At 37.3% G+C, this 20,697-nt stretch overlaps 1 protein-coding gene across 1 annotated transcript in view; it reads left to right on the plus strand.

Annotated features, from left to right (window-relative positions):
* The first annotated feature begins 1,023 nt into the window (after positions 1–1,023).
* Positions 1,024–20,697, plus strand: part of LOC121324033 (potassium voltage-gated channel subfamily H member 5) — a 69,805-nt gene continuing 50,131 nt past the window's right edge. The window contains exons 1-4 of the mRNA XM_041265421.1: positions 1,024–1,219; positions 13,558–13,681; positions 14,070–14,176; positions 14,894–15,022. Of these exons, the coding sequence (XP_041121355.1) occupies positions 1,147–1,219; positions 13,558–13,681; positions 14,070–14,176; positions 14,894–15,022 (433 nt within the window). The 5' untranslated portion in view covers positions 1,024–1,146. The remainder of the gene's footprint in view (positions 1,220–13,557; positions 13,682–14,069; positions 14,177–14,893; positions 15,023–20,697) is intronic.

Here is a 20,697-nt window from a genome sequence, read left to right on the forward strand (position 1 = left end):
AATAGCACATTAACAAATACATATTCATGCATCACACAATAGTGAATTCAGATTCTGATTAAAAACCTCCCCCGAAACAAAACTGTAGCTTTAATTTGATTTGAAATTCATTCCAGTCAATAGCAGCCGCAAACTGAAATTATTTGACTATGATATCATATTTGTAATAATCCTCTCGTGTATTTGATCATTTGTAACTGGATTATTCATCACAAACCGCTGTTAGCTAGGGTTGTTTAAACTATTTTAGATTAAAAACGATCGTTTAATTTCCACCGGTATGCACACTGCGCACCTTCATGATTCCTGTCAGTTGCTACTTCACATTTTAAGTCAGCAGTTTTGGCAATCCACAACACATCTAGCAATCGATGAGGGAAAGCACAATCCTTTTTAAAACAAATTTAAAAATGCTAAAACATTGCAGTATTGCAGTAGTAGTGCAGTATTTCGCAATTGGTACCAGACTTTAATATTTTAAAATAAAATACCACAATAATATTGCAGTTATTGGTCGTTCATTGTGATAACGTGGGCGCACTATCTATTGGTACGCATGCGTTCTGTAGCGACAGAAAGGATACATTATTGCATATGAAACCAAACTGACAGTATCCAGTGGTCAATAACCACAAACTAAGGGGCATTTGCTTGCAAACACTTGTCAGAAAACCGATGCTGTATACGGCTTTCAAAAAAGCATGCTGTTTAAAAGCTAGTAGACAAACAGTATAATGATTAGAAAGACATTTCAGCTTGCAGTATTACAACATCCAGGTGCAACGCGGTGGCGTTTCTATACGCTTTTCGTATCTAATTCCCCTAATTGCAAGCGGCAGGTAACCGATGGAGCTGCTGTAGTTGGTCCCACTCCTCTCCATGGTGCTTCTTCCCTTGCTGTGCAGATATTCTTAATGCCAATCGGTGTGTGTGTGTGTGCGTGTGTGTGTGTGCGTGGTAATGCGCAAGCGCGCCCAAGCCCGGGAGCCCGCAGTTAAGGAGCCTTGTGCGCTAATGTAAGAATCTGAGCATCAACAGAGCAGAGTTACCATGAGCGTCATCATCCTACAGAAATCTACCCGCCCAGACCTTATCACACTCGCAATCAACTTCAATCCAGCCTGACCAGTACTCTCCAAACACAGGATGCCAGGGGTAAAAAGAGGGTTGGTGGCACCACAAAATACTTTTTTGGAAAATATTGTCAGGCGTTCAAATGGTAAGGTTTTAAGCTTTTCTTTTGCAGTTGCTTGTTTAGTTAAATCAAACATTTTATTATTTTATTTATTTATGTATTATTTATTGGTTACTAAACAATATTCAAGTCATACCTGGATACGTGTGTTCTCTCAATTTTTACAAACTTTGAGCGGGTATATGAGTTGCATGGGCCATATGCAAAACGATTGACTGTGGCTTTAAATTAACCTGCACAGTCTAAGCTATAAATTATACTGGGAAAATACCGCCGCTGCACTTAGTGTAATTGCATAGACTTTCTAGAACAAGGAGCTTTTCAATGCTTTCAAGAGTTTCTGTTCACAATACTGGATTCCATTTATGTTAACGAAAACTATATTTAAAGAGTATATACTTTTTTTCTATATTGTCGTCTTGTTTTTTATTTGAGGCGTCCTGTATCGCACACCCATATTTTAATTGTTGATGCAGTATACCATTTTATGTTGTTGTTTGGGAAGGATTGGCTTATGTAGCCTATGTACCTGGTAAACAAGACATTACGCAAACCATGCTTTAACAAATGTCTATTTTTACATCTGTGGGGGATGAAGGAAGGTCAGTAATAAACTATGTTTGATATAAGAATAGTAGCAGAAAATATCTCGCTGTGTTTGCCATCCTGGCATCTCAAATGCCCTCCATAGCCCTACCACCATCTAACTTCTAGGGTCTAATATCAGTTTTGTTTTTACCCCTCAGTACATTTATAAATGTAAAAGCAGCACGGTTATGACAGCTATGTAAAGAGCACAATTTATCTACCTAAGGTAGACGTTATTAATTATAAAATAACCCATTTCTCATTTTGACAACGGAAGCGATCAGCGGGATAGGTTTCCAGGCAGCAGGTCTTAACGTCATCGGTGTTCATAGAGCAATTGGGAATTCTGCATGTATTTCAATTTGAGAGTTCTGTCTTTTAAGCGCAGCTGCCTTCATTAATCAAACTGTACTTTAATGTGCACTGTTAAAAAATACCGTTAAAAGTTATGTTGCGCTTCACAAGATTATGGTGCAGTTCACATGTAAACACAAACACACAAGTGAGAGTAATCTGTTCCCCTCAGGCTTGAGAGCAACATTTGACTGTCGCATCTGAATTATGTAATAGCTATAGGGATACAACCGAAGCGGTGGTAAAATCATTAATTTCTGTTGTAGGTTTTTATTACCCTTTGTTATAGAACAAAGGCTTTTTTTTTCTAATTAGACGCAGTGCTAGTGTGTGAAGACAAACGTTCTTTGCTATATTTGCTTGAAACGTGTGATTCTGGTTCTTGTGAAACCTGTTTGGAACAAAAGGCTGTTTAGATTTTAATGCAGAAGATCCAAGAAGAATAATAAGAGATTCCAGGACTAATCTTTTAATAGTTCAGTACAATACTTTACCTGCTCTATTCTGTAACCTTATAGTTACTGTTATAATAATAATAATAATAATAATAATAATAATAATAATAATAATAATAATAATAATAATAACACTATGTAACACAATTTTTGTTCCTGGGTAGTAAGTGTTATTTCCTAATTGCTTATGCCTCAAAAGTATAGAAAATGGCTATTATTCCCCACAAACTTTGCTTTTGTGGCCAGGACAGTGATATTTTGAAATTTACCTATTTCCAATGAGAAAACGGGCGAATTTGTGTCTTTTCTTTCACATAAAGTCAGAAAAAAACAACATATGAATCCAAATTAACATGTATTTATACTAAAGTAATACAAAAATGACTACAAAAGATTTAGAAGTGAGCAGTTTTTCGAGATTTATGATTATAGTGTAAATCACTTTCACAAATCAGCTCCCAAATGTTGTCTCCCATCATGTTCTCGTTATACTTTCCTTGGTAGCGGCGTTCAAAGTCCAGTATATCCTGGTGGAAGCACTCGCCTTGCTCCTCCGAGTACGCTCCCATGTTCTCCTTGAATTTATCAAGATGAGCATCAAGGATATGAACTTTGAGGGACATGCTACAGCCCATTGTGCCATAGTTCTTCACCAGAGTCTCAACCAGCTCCACATAGTTTTCGTCCTTGTGATTGCCCAGGAAGCCCCGAACCACTTCGACAAAGCTGTTCCAAGTCGCTTTCTCCTTACTAGTGAGCTTCTTGGGGAATTAATTGCACTCCAGGATCTTCTTTATCTGTGGTCCGACGAAGACACCTGCTTTGACCTTTGCCTCAGACAGCTTAGGGAAGAAGTCTTGAAGGTACTTGAAGGCTGCCGACTCCTTATCTAGAGCTCTGACAAATTGTTTCATAAGGCCCAATTTGATGTGCAGTGGTGGCATCAGCACCTTCCGGGGGTCCACCAGTGGCTCCCACTTGACGTTGTTCCTCCCCACAGAGAACTTGGTCCGCTGTGGCCAGTCCCGCCTGTGGTAGTGCGCCTTGGTGTTCCTGCTGTCCCAAAGGCAAAGATAGCAGGGAAACTTGGTAAAACCACCTTGGAGACCCATCAGGAATGCTACCATTGCAGCCTCTTGATGCCATCTCAGAAAAATGCAGATATGTATCCACTTAGGCAGCTGGAACTAAACTGAACTGGTGGGCTTAAGGCCCCTGTATTTATACTACTATTTATATTACTGGAAAGTTCTAGAAAGTTCTAGAAGTTACTCCAAGTTTACTCAGCACTGAATCTATCTGGAATGTTCTGGAAAATAGGTAAATTTCAAAATATCACTGTCCTGGCCACAAAAGCAAAGTTTGTGGGGAATAATAGCCATTTTCTATACTTTTGAGGCATAAGCAATTAGGAAATAACACTTACTACACAGAAATTGTTACATGGTGTAATAATAATAATAATAATAATAATAATAATAATAATAATAATAATAATAATAATAATAATAAACCTTATTTCTTGAGCACTTTTCATACCAAGAGGTTCAAAGCACTTCACACAGACTTACAAAAAGCAGTAATTACAAAAAATATTGTAAAAATAAGAAAATAAAAGACAATGTAATATAAAGATAGGTAAAACTATATGTATATATAGTTAGAGTTTTCACTAGGCTAAATTATAAAAATAGGTTGTAAACCTTGATTTAAAAATAGCCACTGTGGGCGAACTTCTAACATGATTAGGCAGAGAATTCCATAGTTGGGGAGCCTAAACACAGAAAGCAAACTTCTTTTCCTTCTAAGCCTAACCCTCGGAACGGAGAGAAAGCCACTATCAGTTGACCTCAGCACACACTGATAGGGGGACATCAACTCAGACAAGCAATCAGATGCCAAACCAGTCAGCGTTTTAAATGTGAGCAAAAGGATTTTAAAATCAATTCTGTATATTACTGGGAGCCAGTGCAAACATGCCAGGACTGCAGTTATATGAACTCTCTTTGTTGTATTGGTGAGGACTCTTGCAGCTGCATTTTGCACAAGCTGTAGTCATGACACGGCTTGGCATCTAAGTCTAGTAAACAGGGCATTACAGTAGTCCAATCTCTAAGAAGTAAAGGCATGGACTATGTTCTCTGCATTGGAAATAGACAGACAAGATCTCATTTTGGCAATATTTCTGAGATGGTAGAAACAAACTTTTAAAATCTTTTTGATGTGTGACTCAAAACTTAAGGTAGAGTAAAAAAAATAACACCCAAATTTCTCACTTTCAAAGTAGGAGTTCGGTAACCCAAGTTTATTTTTGACAGGTCAAGTTGTTGCTGAGCACTCACTATCAAAACTTCTATCAGAGTTAAGTTGCAGTAAATTTTGGGACATCGAAGTGTTTATGTCAGTAAAACATTCCAGAAGGACTGATGCTGTAGTGATGTCATTTGGTTTCACTGAGATCTATTACCGCTTGTCATCTGCTTAACAGTGAATATTTACACCATGCTTATGAAAAATCTGGCCTGGAGGTGTAAAAACTGGACCAAGGATAGAGCCCTAAGAGACACCACAGTTGATGTTTGCTAAAGAAGACAGTGACTCCCCCAGTGAAACAAAAAAACTGTCTAGAAGAGAGGTTGGGATCTAAACCAGTTTATGCAAGTATACAATAGTGAAAGCATAGTAAAAAGTGTAATGAAGCATAATGAAAACATGGCAAACTATGGTAAATCCATAGTATAACCATGGGAAAAAGCATGGGAAAACTGCAGAAGATATAGTGCAAACATACTGTGATTAAAGTATCCACCCTTATAAAAGTTTTTCTCAAAAGCTTTTCTTAACTCTTCCTAAACTTCAAACAAGCTGAGGCTGGACAAAAAAAAACAAAACCATTTGTGTGGTACTGACTGTAACTCTATATTTGGGTTATACAGTACTGTACACAGCGAATGACCTCGAATGTGAACTAGTGCCTGAAATACTCCACAATTATTCATTGTCAGCTCTTGCACAAATTTAGGACAAACGTCTGAACTCCCAAACGATATATATTGTACCCAATCCGGTACATGTGTAATACTGTGGGATTGTTCAATCAGACAGATATCTGCATTTAAGTGTTCATATATATATAAAATATCAGACTTAAAAAGGAAATGACTAAAACCGCCGTCAGTCGTTATATCTTTCCCTCTGGCTGCTTGAAAATGATGTGCCAGTTATATTTCTACACAGACACCCACCAAACCGTACGTTAATTATCACTGATTATGCTTAGTCAATTTCTGGTGAAACCTAAGCTTGCTACACGATACTTTAGGGATTCATTAAATCTTTGTTAAAGCATAATGATTTTTTAAACGTATTTACTGATTGTCAATTTTGGAGTCGATTGTTTTTGTCATTTTGAAGGTAGTTGGAGACAGCCTTTGATATATTTTTATTCAAGTCTCCAATGATAACCTAACACGAAATACAGAACACGTTCATTCTTGACATAAAATAACTTGAAACGGAATGCATTTGTTATAGAAATGAAGACAAGGCTTACTTTCTATAACTCAATGCATTTGTTATACTTCTGAATGTATTTGTTATAGAAATAATGTGATGAAAATATTTCTTTAGTTTATTTGACACATTGTGATTACTTGACAATGCAACGCAGTATTCAATGAAACGATAACATTGTAATCCTTTTTAGCTACTTGAGCCCAGTATAGTGCAACCTTGTATCACTCGCTTAGAGTTTTTTTTTTTTATTTGTAACTTTTAATAGAATATAACAATGTAAACAAACAAAAAACGTGTATCATTAACATTGTACATCTTTTAAGCATTCGTTGTTACGTCATGCGTAATTTGCACAATGTTACGGTTCTTTGTGTTGTCCGCACCATAATGTGAAGATTTAGAGGGAAACTTCAGAAGATTACCATTTTTACAGTATAGGCCTACAGTGTGCTTGCCACTAGAGGTCAGTTGTGTGGCTAATCTGGGCACTTGTCAAATTGTCTCCAGATGCCCGTTAAAGAGATTCGAAGCTCCAGATGATATCCAAATCAAAAGACAGAGTAAGCACATGGAGATCGATTTTTGTTCCTCACGTTTCTCAAGTCCAGTAGGAAACGGTTTGCATTGTACTCCCGGTCACTGTTGATGTGTCGTCGATTTTACAAGCGATTGTAACGGGGAAGCGGGGGTTTATATTTCAAAACTAACCGCATTACACGTGCTTTCGTAATGAGTGATTTATTAAAATATTAGTACTCCACAGCTAGAGTGGTAAAATACCATTTGCACTACAGGGACTGTGCAGTCGCAGAACTAAACACTCTGGAGAGAGTCATCTTTAACTTGCAGGTTAGAGCCCATCATGTTTGTTGCTGCATAGGATCAATTTATTAACGTTTTGGAATGTGTTCACTGCTTGGCAGCAGATCACACACAGACGAATAGCTGTGTAACTTTCTTGATATTTGTCCTTTGCAGTAGTAATGTGGATGCACTTTTCTTTTTTTGCAAATTGTCAGTCCCTGTCAGAATAGATTAATTTTAAAGCAGATGGAATCCCTGTCATGTGTTTTGTTGCCTATATACTACTGTATACATAAAAGATGCATCTCCCTAAAGAGCAGATATACCAAAACGCACACATTATTCTGTTGAAAAGTGTGACCCTGCGGGTTATTCTGGATTATACATCATTGCAGAACGTCACTCCTGACTTCCTTGAAGGTACGCTAGGTGATTTAACATCAGCGATGGTCACATATCATCACGTCAAAAGTGTCTGTTGACAAACCTATCTACAGTGTATGGTGGCGGGCGTTTCTGTGGTTGTCTGTGTATTAAACACAGCGAGCTCCTACATTTAAAATGAGTTCATTAAAAAATATTTGCCTGGAACCTACAAATGAACACTTGGAAACGGATCATTAAATCCACAGTAATAACCACTTGTAATTATTGCTTGTACTAGAAGATCAATACCTTTGGCAATGCAATCTTATTTTCTATTGCTTGATGGTAAAGCTCAAGTGTCCACACAAGTCACAGAAATATAATGAATTGCAATTTGGAGTGCATACTACAGTTTTCCATTGTTTTACCCTGTTGTAAACTTTGTTAAATGTTGATGGTCCAGTTAGTTTACAAGCTCCCCATTGAAACCTTTGTGCCAGCTTATCACTCTGTAAGCCACACAAGCAAGCTGCTGCAATTACTTGCAGCACCGGGAGGTCCAGTGCCATCTTCAAGCTATTTTTTTTTTAAATTTCAGGAAGCTAAAAAGAAAATGTAGCAATATGTGGAACTTTCTTTAAAGTGTCACCTCAGTAATAGATTTTATGAATTTTGCTAGATGTGAAAAAGAAAAATGTATTCAAATGTTTAACAGCATAGTCAGTTACATCATTAACATTAAATACAGTTGAAAATCAAAATGATGAAATCTACTGTGTCTTTAAATATCTCAAACTATATACAATAGAGCCCAGGCAGAACAAGGTTATAGACAAGTGGTATTCTTGTCAACAGGCACAGCTGTAGCTGGATGTTCTAGAGGTAGTGACCTGTTTTCAGTCCGGGAAAATATAAAGGAGAATTGTAGTCCTTTAGCTTGGCGTGGCTTGGCCTGGCTTGGCTTGGCTTGGCTTGGCTTGGCTTGACTGGGCTTAACCCTATCCCTGCCAAACTGGAATAACAACAAATAACACATTATATACAGGGGCTTGCGCCCTATAACAATTTAAAATAGTGATCGCTAGTCACTGTTGTGAAATGTTACTTTTTTGACAAGCTTGATGCAAAACACACTTAAGAAATTAAGTTTTGACCCATGACCAGTAAAATGCTTGGTGTTGTTAACAACAGCAACAATAGATGACTTCATTTTATATCAAACCCACATGAAATAATGATAGATGTATATAAACATTACTGAACAACAACTTGTGTATATTCTCTTCGGGACCAGCTGGACATTTTTCTATTTAAACTCTTTTTGCTTTTAAACATAACTGTGCAACAGTCATCTGAAAACAGCACTCTTTTTGGTTGCCTAGGTTACTAAGAGAACTGTCTTCCCATTCATACCAGCTGGAAGCTGCTTGCTGTGTTAAAGGTGTGTGAAGGATCTGATTAAGTGCTCTCCACTCTACCTGTTCTATATTATGCACCAACACTTTCATTGCTGCTGACTGCTACAGAGCATCGCATTCTAAGAACGATCTGGTCTCAGGGATCACCATAAGTAGAAATGATATGTATTCCTCAGAATAAAATACTGAAACTCATTTCACGTCATGGTCCTTGACAATTATCCAGATTCACAAAACTCCACTCGGTTGCTTAATTTAAGTCTCCAACACGCGCTTTAGTTGCTTCATCCCCATGGGACTTAAACTGGCCACTGCCCCCTTTTTATCCCCTAAACACACCACTCTTCATCAGATAGACAGAGCCTTGCATCCCCCCTGCATTAAGCACTCGGATATTGCTTTCTATTATTCACCTTTTGTTGGTTTTGAGTTAAGGTTTACCGTGTAAGGTTACATATGCAGCCCACACTACATATCTGATACACCCAGTATTGAATGTAGTTTAGACAGAATGAGGTTCATTAGTCTATGTCCGCTGTAGTCAGATAGACAGCTAGATATAAACAGGCATTAGAAAAACAGTAAAATGCAGTTATCACCTTGGCAAGTGCCTTCGATTCGTATGCTTTCAAATGCTTCGCAGCTGGTATGTTCACTCAGGAACACATTCGTAACAAAGTAACAAAGTAACTCAAATTCATATTTGATGTTATGTTTAAGAAACTGCTTTGGGGCTTGATTTTTTCTCCCTCACCAAAAGTACTGAATCATTGATCAGTCTGAACGGTGATTGTGAGTGCCTGACCATCTGTTTTAAGCTCTAACAGGGATGTCAATCGTTACTGTGTCACTTGTCTTTAAAAAATGGCAAACACCCCAGGGGACAGCTCCTGTTTGGTCTTCAGTACGTTTGGTTGGAAGCAACTGGCAACAGATGGGGGAAGATAACGGCTACAGAGGACTGTGAACCTAAAAGCAAGAAGTGAACAAATAATGGCAATATGAATCGTGCCCACGGATTTAAAGAGTATAGATTGTCACCTAGTAATAGACGTGGCCACTTTATTAGGAATACTGCTTTTATAACATTTTGCCACTGGTTTTGCACAGTATACCATTCCATAATACTCAGTTGTTTCCATAATGACCTGTAAGTAGGACATCAAAATCTGCTGTGTGTTTTCCCAGCAATATTGTAAAGGCTATGAATGTTTTTTAATCTCCCTGACTTACAGTACAAACTCAGCAGGCACTTTCGCTGCATGGCTTTTAAAGTGCGTCTGTACACAGTTGTTGGGCGCTCGGGCGTAGAAAGCACAGTGACAAATGGGGTGGCAGGAAAGGTTGGTTCTTTGTTAAAGAAACAAACAAAATAATAACCACCTCCCAAACAAAGTACACCATTTTTAAACAATCATTTTTGTGAACAGCTATTTTTCCTCTGGCCAATATACAAACAGTGTCCAGTTTTATAACTATTCATAGTTGGCCTGGAAAACTGTGGGCTGTATTTTTTTGGCTTGACTGAGCATGTCCCCAAGAATGATAGAAACGGCTCTTTCTGTAGCTTTTCCCCAGTTCCGTAATGCATTAGATTGCTTCAGGGAATTCACAGCCAGTAAGTAAGACTATGAGTAATGGAACAATTAAACAGCTAAATATAAACAAATTGTCGAATCATTTAACATTTAAACATATATCTGTTCTCATAAACAGCAAAGAATACACTCTCAGTTCATCTCTTCCCCTTAACTGAGATGTTTGTTTCTTAATGAATTAAATGATACAATGAATAATGCTTAATCTTTATTTAGTGCTACAGTTCACTATTATAATGCACATGTATTATAGAGTGCTCTTAGTATCTGCACTTGGAAATGCTGTTTATGAAGCTGGTTCTCATTCCCCATGCCTTTTATTTTAGTAAGACCTCATTTCAGATTATTACATAAGCCCTTATGTTTACAAGGCCACCATGGAAAACACAAGGCTCTGGTATAAATCATTCCCAATCTCAAAGTGAAGCTGGCGCTGCTCCTGGTGTATTCCATTCATGCAATGTAATCCAGTAAAGGTGGCGTACTGGGTTCAATTATTACAGTTCAACCCAGCTCGCCTCATGCCGGAGGGCTGGGGTGGAACCTGGTTCGAACTCAAGTGACTTCTCCAGACAAACACAAATCACCTCAAAACCAGTCAAAGGCTGATTTAAAGAAACATGCCAATAACTTAATATCTGAGCACGAGAACCCAGAACCACTCAGAATGATTGAAGCAAACATCACAAAATATAACCCGGGACCGCTCAGAATGATTGAAGCAAACATAACAAAATAGAACCCGGGACCACTCAGAATTATTGAAGCAAACATCACAAAATAGAACCAAGGACCACTCAGAATGATTGAAGCAAACATCACAAAATAGTAGAATTTATTTATTTATTTATTTATTTATTTTTAAAACTAGGCTACTTAATAATTTAAAGTTTGCTTTCACCGATCTTTTGAAAACACTTTGGAACTGCTAAGATATTTTTTTGTCAGTTTGAAGGAAGAAACAATTAGATGGAACTGGAAACTGGGTGTTTTTATTGGCTGAAAGGGTAGTTTTATAGTATTTATGGTAGATTAATTTTCCATATCTTCGGTGCTTGTTTAGTACAGATAGCTTTCGTTTGTTACCTGGGTTCTTCATATCCTGGTGACCTAGGAGCTCAATGTACTGCTTGTAGCTTTGGAGTGACTGAGGAAATAAAATGAAGTCATTCCACAGGCTATTTTATTGGTATCTTGAGACAATTGAAAATAGGTTTGTACAACATGTCTGCTTTAGTAATTGATTAATAGTCACACTAGACTGTAATGGTGACATGCTGGGGGGGAAATATGTGTGGAGCCAGTATATTCCCCACTGTCACATAAATATTTCATTCATTTTCATTGCCTTTTCTTATGCTATGATGTGTTAATTCTACATAAAATACAAAATAATTCCATTTGTACTTGAACGCAAAACACCATTTTGTTTGTTCACATCGAGCGTGCAATTAAAAAAAAAGGAAAACTACTGTGCGGAAGGTGTCATATATTAGCAATTTAAATCTATTTGTAATTTTGACTGTGTTGTCCACTATATTGTACTACACTATACTCTGCTACTTGCCACAAGATTAAAGTAGTAAGTTGGCAGGTCTGTACAGGTGATATGCCTTCTAAGTTAACAAGAAATGATGGAAACTAATATTAAAGGACATCCATCAGGAACTGTAATTACTTCTTGACCGGTCCAAAGTTGTCCAATTAATGCTGTACAGTAAAACCAATCCTTTAAGGTCAGGTACTATATATATATAGCACTTTTGTAATCCAGTCTTATTTTTGTACTGAAAAGTTTTGTGGATTAGGTTGCACTGTAATGCAAAAAAAAAAAAAAAAGTTTTTTTATTGGTGTGTTATGTACTGCCCTTTGCCTGTAAAAGAGGACTAGTTTATTGGTGTATTTTATCAGAGTGACAGCTGGTTAAACTGCCTTGGGGCCTGACAGTTGTGAAAATGGCTTTGTTGAGCTTAAATCCCCCTTTGTCCCCAGCATAGATGAGAAGCCAGGATGGTCTGCATTTCAGAGGTCCTGCTAGCCCACAGGCTGGCGACCAGTATGCGTCATTAAACCTGCTTTTACATTAATCAAGAGTTGTGCGATCCACAGGAATCTGAGATTGATGTATTTATCCAAATGCAACTTTGTGAGATGCTTTGCTTGTTTTGATTTGTTGTACAGCGGTTCGGCAAGAAAGACAACATTAATTATTAGAAAATGGACAGGCAGGCAGACAGACTGTCAGATCTTCTAGTTCATTTAAGATTGATTGACATCCATTCTTAATATGCTGATGAAACACACATTTCCCAATGCATAAACATATAATATACAGAAACATAATATACATTTCCCAATACGCATATGCATATACTATACAGTGTGTACATCTTTTGACTGATATAGACTGATTTGACTGATTTCAATAGACCACTCTGATTATGATTAATTATAACAAGTTTGCAGTTCATATAACCTTTTTCATCTGTTTTTAGAGATGATTAGAAGTTTATTCTCAATTTTAAAAGCTTAACAAGATAATAGTCATAAACATCTTTTAAAAAAAAAAAAAAAAAACATATTTTGGTTTGAAAAGAGCCCAATGAATCTGTTAATTGTGTTGTGTCATGTGTGCAATCAAACTGTCCAGTAATTATTAACCATTCTGCTGCCACCCGTTGCTTTGCAAACAAGCCTCCTCTATCAACAACAGAACATTAACACCACTTTGAAGAAAAATCAGTGGGGCCTTTGCTTAATTGTAGCGTTCTTTCAACTTGACTTCTTGAATTGTGGGGCTCACAGAAGCAGTGGAAGTGCTTGTGGCAGTTCGATGGTGTAGACTACCATCCCCAAGGGAACCAAATGAAGGAAAGAGGCAACCGCTGACATTGTGTGACAGAGGGTCCCATTAAACATTGATACACTCTTCAAATTTTCTTTAAAACTAAATCCAGCTAATGATCAACATAGAATACAGATATACATTTGGCAATTTGCATAACATAAATAAAGCTGTTTCATAGTGATAAGCTAAAATCTACTGTGTCGTTTATTATTGTATCTGAACTGTAGTGAATTGTGGGCAGCTTTTGCTCAAACTCACTTAAACCTTTGCAGACAGTTAACAACCACCCACTTAGTTTCCTCTGAATTGTTAAAAAGTCTCAGAATAAATTTAGCGTAAGTCTAGATATTATTGGCAAGATACACTTTTTAACTAGCGCTCCCCAATTTGATTGATTTATTTTCTTTTTTTCAGAAACCAGTTTCCTGCTTGGAAATGCCCAGATTGTGGACTGGCCTATAGTTTATAGCAATGACGGATTCTGTAAACTTTCTGGATATCACCGGGCAGATGTAATGCAGAAAAGCAGCACCTGCAGGTAACAGAGCTGCCAGTCGATTTCAGCTCACTTCGGGGCAAATCAGAATAATCTGTTATTTCCCCCAAAGGTACACAAGTAAACGGTTTCTTCTTAAAATACATTTGAGAGTGACACAAGTATCACAAGGAAACTGACAAGTTGGATGACCGGATCCAACCTGGCAGTGTATTTGAAACCTATTTCATGCACCTTATTGGAAAAATAAGAAACTTTTATTTGTGAGACACACATGTCCCTTATACCTTAAAGGGTTAAACCTTTTGGAAAGATGAAAACCTATATAACCTCACTGTTTAGGAATCATGCAGAGTGAGTGTGTGCATTTTAGCCATACATGCTTACTTTTCAAAGCTTGCTTTTAAAATATCCCTTTGTCTCCTTCTAGTTTTATGTATGGTGAGCTGTCTGACAAGAAGACCATCGAGAAAATTAGACAGACCTTTGATAACTATGAGTCCAATTGCTTTGAAGTCCTTCTTTACAAGAAGAACAGTGAGTATTGCGATTTCTATTAATGGAAGCTTTCAGCCTGAGAAATCATTGGACTCATTAATTTTCCTGTTGTCTTTCATAAAGCACTGCAGTCAAACTTGCATCTCACAGTATTTTGTTTAAAACTGGCCCCAAATGCTCACCAACTTTCCACATAGCTCTAGACTTCAGTACACGTGTTCACTGAACAACTGAGATCCAATTGGTAATGCTAGCAGGGCTATTTCCTGCTGGGATATGTGCAGAATGCCAGTCATTCATACATTACTGTCCCATTTAGGTGTCCAGCTTACTGTTCAAATGTAATGCTGTTGGAGGTGCTGTCCGAGCTGAGCAGACATCAATCTGAGGTCCTGTCTACGTTGCAAGGATTCCAAATCCCACGGCACTGTTTCAGTGATATACGCTCCCATATACTTTATGATATCCACTGTTAAAACAGATGCTAAAATTGGTACAGCCTTTCTTAAGGTTTTTCCAGTGTAATGTTGCAGGTTAGATTTTGTTCAGTGAGTTCCCTTATGAGCCTGCATGTAAACTCTGTGCTGCTACAAGTGTGGTGGTCTATTTGAACTTACATGTCAAATATTACCGATGGAAATGATCGATGTCTAGTTTTTGTCTTCATCAGTGACTGTTTGTTGAACCAGGAATGGCTGATTGATCAATATTTCTGATTATCGATGCAACACTCTCTCTTTTCTGTGATTATTACAGGGACTCCGGTCTGGTTTTATATGCATATTGCCCCAATAAGAAACGAAAATGACAAGGTGGTCTTATTTCTGTGCACTTTCAAAGACATCACTGTATTCAAACAGCCTATTGAAGACGAGTCAACAAAAGGTAGGTGTTGTGTTTGATCAATTGCTGAATAATAATCTTAAGTAAATTATTTATAAATGGACCTTAGGGGATATACATGTGCATGAAGAGGGATCACAGGAAGGGAAACTGTTGTAGTTTTTAATGTGAATGTTATTGCAGTACCCAAAAGAAGAAATATTCTCCAACATGTTTATCAGATAACTATTTTATTACAGTGTAGATTTTTGGGCTCTGGGAACAATCATGCATACAGACTCTCCTGTAAACAGCTCTGTGCAATTAACCTCTATGAGCTAAACAGGTGTGCGGTCAGCTGTATAATATTATATAACAAGCATCAGATTGACTGATAGAAAGAGATGCAGAATCTTAGCATATGTCCTAGACTGCTAGGCAAAAACAAAATCCCTGCTGGAAATGAGATACCTTGCTCGGCACCATTTATATGGAAATGTACCCACAGTGGAATATCAGTAAGCTGAAAAGTGAATGCAGATGAATACATCTTTCTATCTTTGAATACAACAACATCTGGACAGCTTTGTATCCAAAGTAAGAAGCAAAGGAAGTTCTAGAGATCTATGGAAAAGCATTGTAAAATCTTTGTATGCCATCTGTAACACTGAACAATTCTTGAGTAGTCCTTAACTGCGTACTGAAGCCGTAAAGTGACATTGAAAATGTGAAACTATCAAATGAAACTGATGTGCACGTGACCTTTCCTTAACCTACCTTAAGAGCTACCGCTGAGCAAACTGGTATATGGATTTATTTTTTGTCGTGTTTAATGGACTACAAAATCACAATTCACTTAATAGATGCTGTATCTCTAAGGAAATGGGCAAAGTAAAATCCAAATTATTTTATATCACAAGGATAAAATATAAGATAGGCAATGGCAGATGAAATAATGAAGTGGTTTTAGTCAGTTTGATCACGACATGTTCTCTATTAAATAATACTGCCAGATTGGTATTGGTTGGCACTCAGTAATTATATAAACAAGGGCATCTGAGGGAACACCTTGTTTTGTGTTGAGCAATTAAATAGTTTTATTCCATTCAGTTAATATAGAACAACTTAAAACAGTTCAAGGGAATTGGAAAATCAGAGAATCTGCACAGCCCTAATCTCTTGTCTCATTTAATATAATGAAGTTTCTTTATAGAACTCCTTACAATCTTCTATTGGATAGGGAGCTTCCTTGGTCGAATCTAATGGATGTTTTTGTTGAAGTATTGCCTGCCATTCTCAATTCAATCTGTCCACCAGTGGAGAACATTAATAAAGCACAACATCTTGTTTGACAATTCACCCATTAGGTATGGTCACAAGATTGCCAATTGGGAATTTAGTGCTGTTCGGTTATTGTATTTTTTTGACAGTGTAGCATGCCTACATTTTTTGGTAGGCCTGATTTTGTGATCTAAGGATTGTTATGTTCCTTCCCTCCATCTGCAACAAGAATACCTGATAAAGGGTTCTCAATACGGGATAGGCTAACACACAAAAAGATTGTAACCTATCTGAGTGTCCTGAACATGCACAGTTGTAGGGTACATCTGAACACAGTAGGAGGTAACATATTTATGTGTCCTTTTTATGTGACACAGGAAGTTGTCACTGGAGAGATGTCAGTCCCCCCTATAACTGCCTTGTAATGCCAGGCAACCAGCAAAGTACCTACTATTGTTCAACAACAGCAAGGAATGTCACAACAGAGACGGATCAAAACAACCTCTGTGTTTTGAACTTCCATTACAGTAGCTGAATGCTTGAAGAAGGATTGTGCCCATTAACAAATAATAAAAGAAAACCAATCAACTTTGATCTATTCAATTTTAATTGCCTGGTTTTCATTACACAAAAAATAAGAGGACCATTGTATCATTTAAGGGGATGTTATAAGAGAAGTTTTATGTAAAACAGCTTGTGTATAAAATGTAGGCAATGGATTTATATACATCCAATTCTTTCCAAAACCTTATTGCATACATACAGTATGCATGTGGGGATTTATCTACGCGTGCACTATTGGGCTAAATTCAAGCTTCGTCTTTTTAAAAAGCTAAAATGCTTTTAGTTTATGTGGTATAGTGCATCTGTAAAATGCAATCTCAATGTATTTATAAATTGGGAGATGGCATAATTGACAGCTACTGTATGCATGTGATAGCTGTATGTTAAAATCTGAATCCTGACCTTTGTCCTGCTGTGTGTTATTTATTAATGTGCCCAATGCATAGAAACGTTCAACTGGTTAATAAAAAATATATATCTGTGCATTATATGTCATGTGAGCAAATAATTAATTACAGCAAATAATAAATACAAGTGATTTGTATTGGTTTCACCAACATTAACCCTAACCCTAACCCTAACCACTCATTAAGAATAAATGGGCTTGTCTGATGAAATCATTAGATTCTTAAAGGATAGTCAAGACAGAGGCTGCCTTGGCTTGCCTTTTCACAAGCATTAATTGCCATAAGCATGCAAGATGAGTTATACTCCAATGTTGCCAGAAACTACCCCATCCAAACACAAACGTTTATCTGAAGTAGTGAAATTCACAAAATGATCTCAAATTGGTTAAAAAAAATTCTATATCCTCTTCCGACTTTTTTGCCATATACTGTACAAACCCCATGTAGAATGGCATGACTTTATTTGTTTTCAGAGCCTGAAAGAGATATATTGTAGTTATTAAATGTTATATTTTGTGTTGTGTAGTAAGGATATCAGCGGTATATTACTGTTTGATGCTCTCTATATACAGTATACTCTTTTTATGACATATCTAACATTATGTTACATTTTTTTTTTTAAATAATGTCGCGTCTTACCCAGTCACACTGAATGATATGGTTTACTATAAGCACAGACAGCTCAGAGATACGAGGAGCATATGTGTTGAAACCAGCATCGTCCCTCCAGCTGCTTATTGCAGAGCTGAGCTGGGTTTCTATAAATGGGTTTAGAGCAGGAAAAGATCAGTGTATTTATTGTGTTGTAGAATCCTGACAGGTATGAATCATTTCTTCTTCAAACAATTTCGAAGACCAATAGATAATAAACAGCATGATGCAATTAATAGGCTGAGAGGTGATAAAACACTGTATTGCAGTACAGTAACTGTGTTGTGTGTGTGTTTTTCCCATATTGTCACTGCCTGGTTTTCTGTCAGTGCTTGGGAATTTGCAAGCAAATTGCACTGGCAACATTATATCTGTGTAATAAGCTTAAAGGGGCTCAGGAGAACCAGTCCATGAGAACCCTTCTTGTGCATCCTATTTATCATTGCGAGAATTAATCTTATTTCTGGGATGACAGGTTTAGACTTCCTATGGGATTTATTTAATAGCTTCGTGGTATTGCCACATGAACAATGTGGGGCCAGTTCATGTGCATTAGTTTTGGTGGCAACACATATACTGAAAGAAATAATGATACAGTTTGTTTTGGTTTGACATGTGTTTGACCTTAATATTTGGCAGGTGGTATTCCCAGGAGATTACTGTCACCAAAATGTGGGTAAAACCTGTACCAGAGAAACAGGTCCAGCTGCATGCAGTATGCTTTGAAAATTATTTGGGATCTTCCCTTCCTATATATTTGCTGTTTGAAAGCAAAGGGTGAGATTCCAGAACCCATAATGTAAATTATAACCCTAATCCTTACTGTAACCCTAACCCTAACACTAACCCTAATATGCAAATTCCAGAACCTATACTGTAAAGTATACCCTAACCCTAACCCTAACACAAATGTTAACCCTAACACTAAAATGTGAAATATTATGTGTCTGATACTGTTCTTAGGCAGAACCAACCCCCCCACCAATACTGCATGCAGCAGGTGGTTATGATACCTACAAACTTCAATATACAGTATCGCAAAAAGTATTAGGGTTTTACAGTCTTGGCGTACTCACGACCTTTAGATTCGACTTGACTTTGGCTTGAGTGTCTGGCCTCGGATGTCCTTGGTCCAAGAACTTTGATGACAGGTCATGTGTAATAGCATGCATCTGTATAGCTGAATTTCTGTTTTCTTGTTTCTGAATTGCTATAAATAAGCTAAAAAAAATTCAAACTCATAAGTGAGTTCCCATCATCGAAATCCATTTACTGAATCGCCATGTTCTCTCTTTTACCCAGCTGTTTTGGACATGTCTTTGACTGCCTGAGGCATCTGTGAATTAGTTCGTCATTACTTAAAGAGCTTCTTAACCTTGCCCCTCCCTGATCCCATTACTAGCTCTGTCTGCCCGCACTCACTCTTCGTCCCTGACTGGTCTCTCTGTTATTCCCTATCAGACTCTCTGGGCCAGACTCCTTGACACTCTGGTTCTTATGTCATCTCAAGGTCAGCGCTGACCTCCTTCTCCTTTTTGGCATTACAAACGGTCTGTCATTGATGACAGTGGGAACTGAGCTCGATATGATTTATCATTCAGACTGACCTCAAGAGGCTTGGAAATAACCTTAGGTCACCTCAGTCTCTGTCTTACTTCATAACTTCACACAACACTGGTAGTGGCCCTTTAACTTGGCTGTTTTAATTCTGTATTCTGTTTTACCTGGAGTTTCTCTTACACTAAGCCTCCATAACTGGACTGTCTGTTAGGTTGTAGTTTTCTACAGGGCTAATGCAGGATTTCCTGGGTTCATCCCGAAACATCAATTTAGCACTTAGTTAGTACACTACTTACGAAATAATCTGATTTTCCAAACACTGTTACTGATGTGCATGACAATACATTATACTGAAATCACATTCCACCTGAGGAAAAAATCTGACATCTGGAGAAGGAATAAGGACAGGATAAACCTGATTAGCTCTCTTACATTTCCACAGCATCTGAACTACCTTTGGCTTAATCCGTTTGAAAATGCTATCGCTGCAACATATTTTTTTCCACAGTGTACTGTACATGATGCGTTGTCTGTTCCCCACTACATATTTTTGTTAAGAGATTATTTTACATAAATTAAGATTTACAATGCTATAAGCATATTTTATATCTATATGTATATAACAAGCTTCTGACCCAGACAATGAACTTGAAGAGTAGTGACATGTGCAGTGAAATACTAATGAAATCTCCCGTGGACTGCGTGCATTTTACATTTGCTCAGAGGCACAAGAAAGAGACAAATGTAATAAACATGAAGCGGCTGCAGATGAAATCGTGTTCACCGATCCACCAGAGCCCTGTGAATATAATAAGCAGAGTTTGCTTACTGGTAATTTAATAATGTGGGACGGTGAGGAAAAGATTGATGTTGAAGGTATAAAGAAACAAATACGGCTTACAACGACGGACAAAGGTTTTTGTATCAACCTATCGAATTAACAAATTTTGCTTCATAAAGTCAAAAGAAACCTGCTGAATAATTTTACGTTAACATATTGAATTACGTAATGCTTTGTAGTTTTCCATGCACTTAACAAAAAAATGACAAAAACATTGAAAAATGTGACATTTCAAAATCTATACTGAACTACTATTATGGATTCTGGTAGACTTTTGCGATATCATTTTGTAGTTTCTTTGATTACATGATGTTAAATAAAATAGCTGTTTTTTTTTTTAAATTATGTCTTAATCCTAAAATTCTAGATGATGCAAATCTTTTGGCCATAGCGGTAGATGGGTTACTATTTGCAAAATAGCAGAGCTGAACGAA

This window comes from Polyodon spathula, chromosome 12, assembly GCF_017654505.1.
Source record: "Polyodon spathula isolate WHYD16114869_AA chromosome 12, ASM1765450v1, whole genome shotgun sequence".
In the NCBI taxonomy this organism is placed as follows: Eukaryota; Metazoa; Chordata; class Actinopteri; order Acipenseriformes; family Polyodontidae; genus Polyodon; species Polyodon spathula.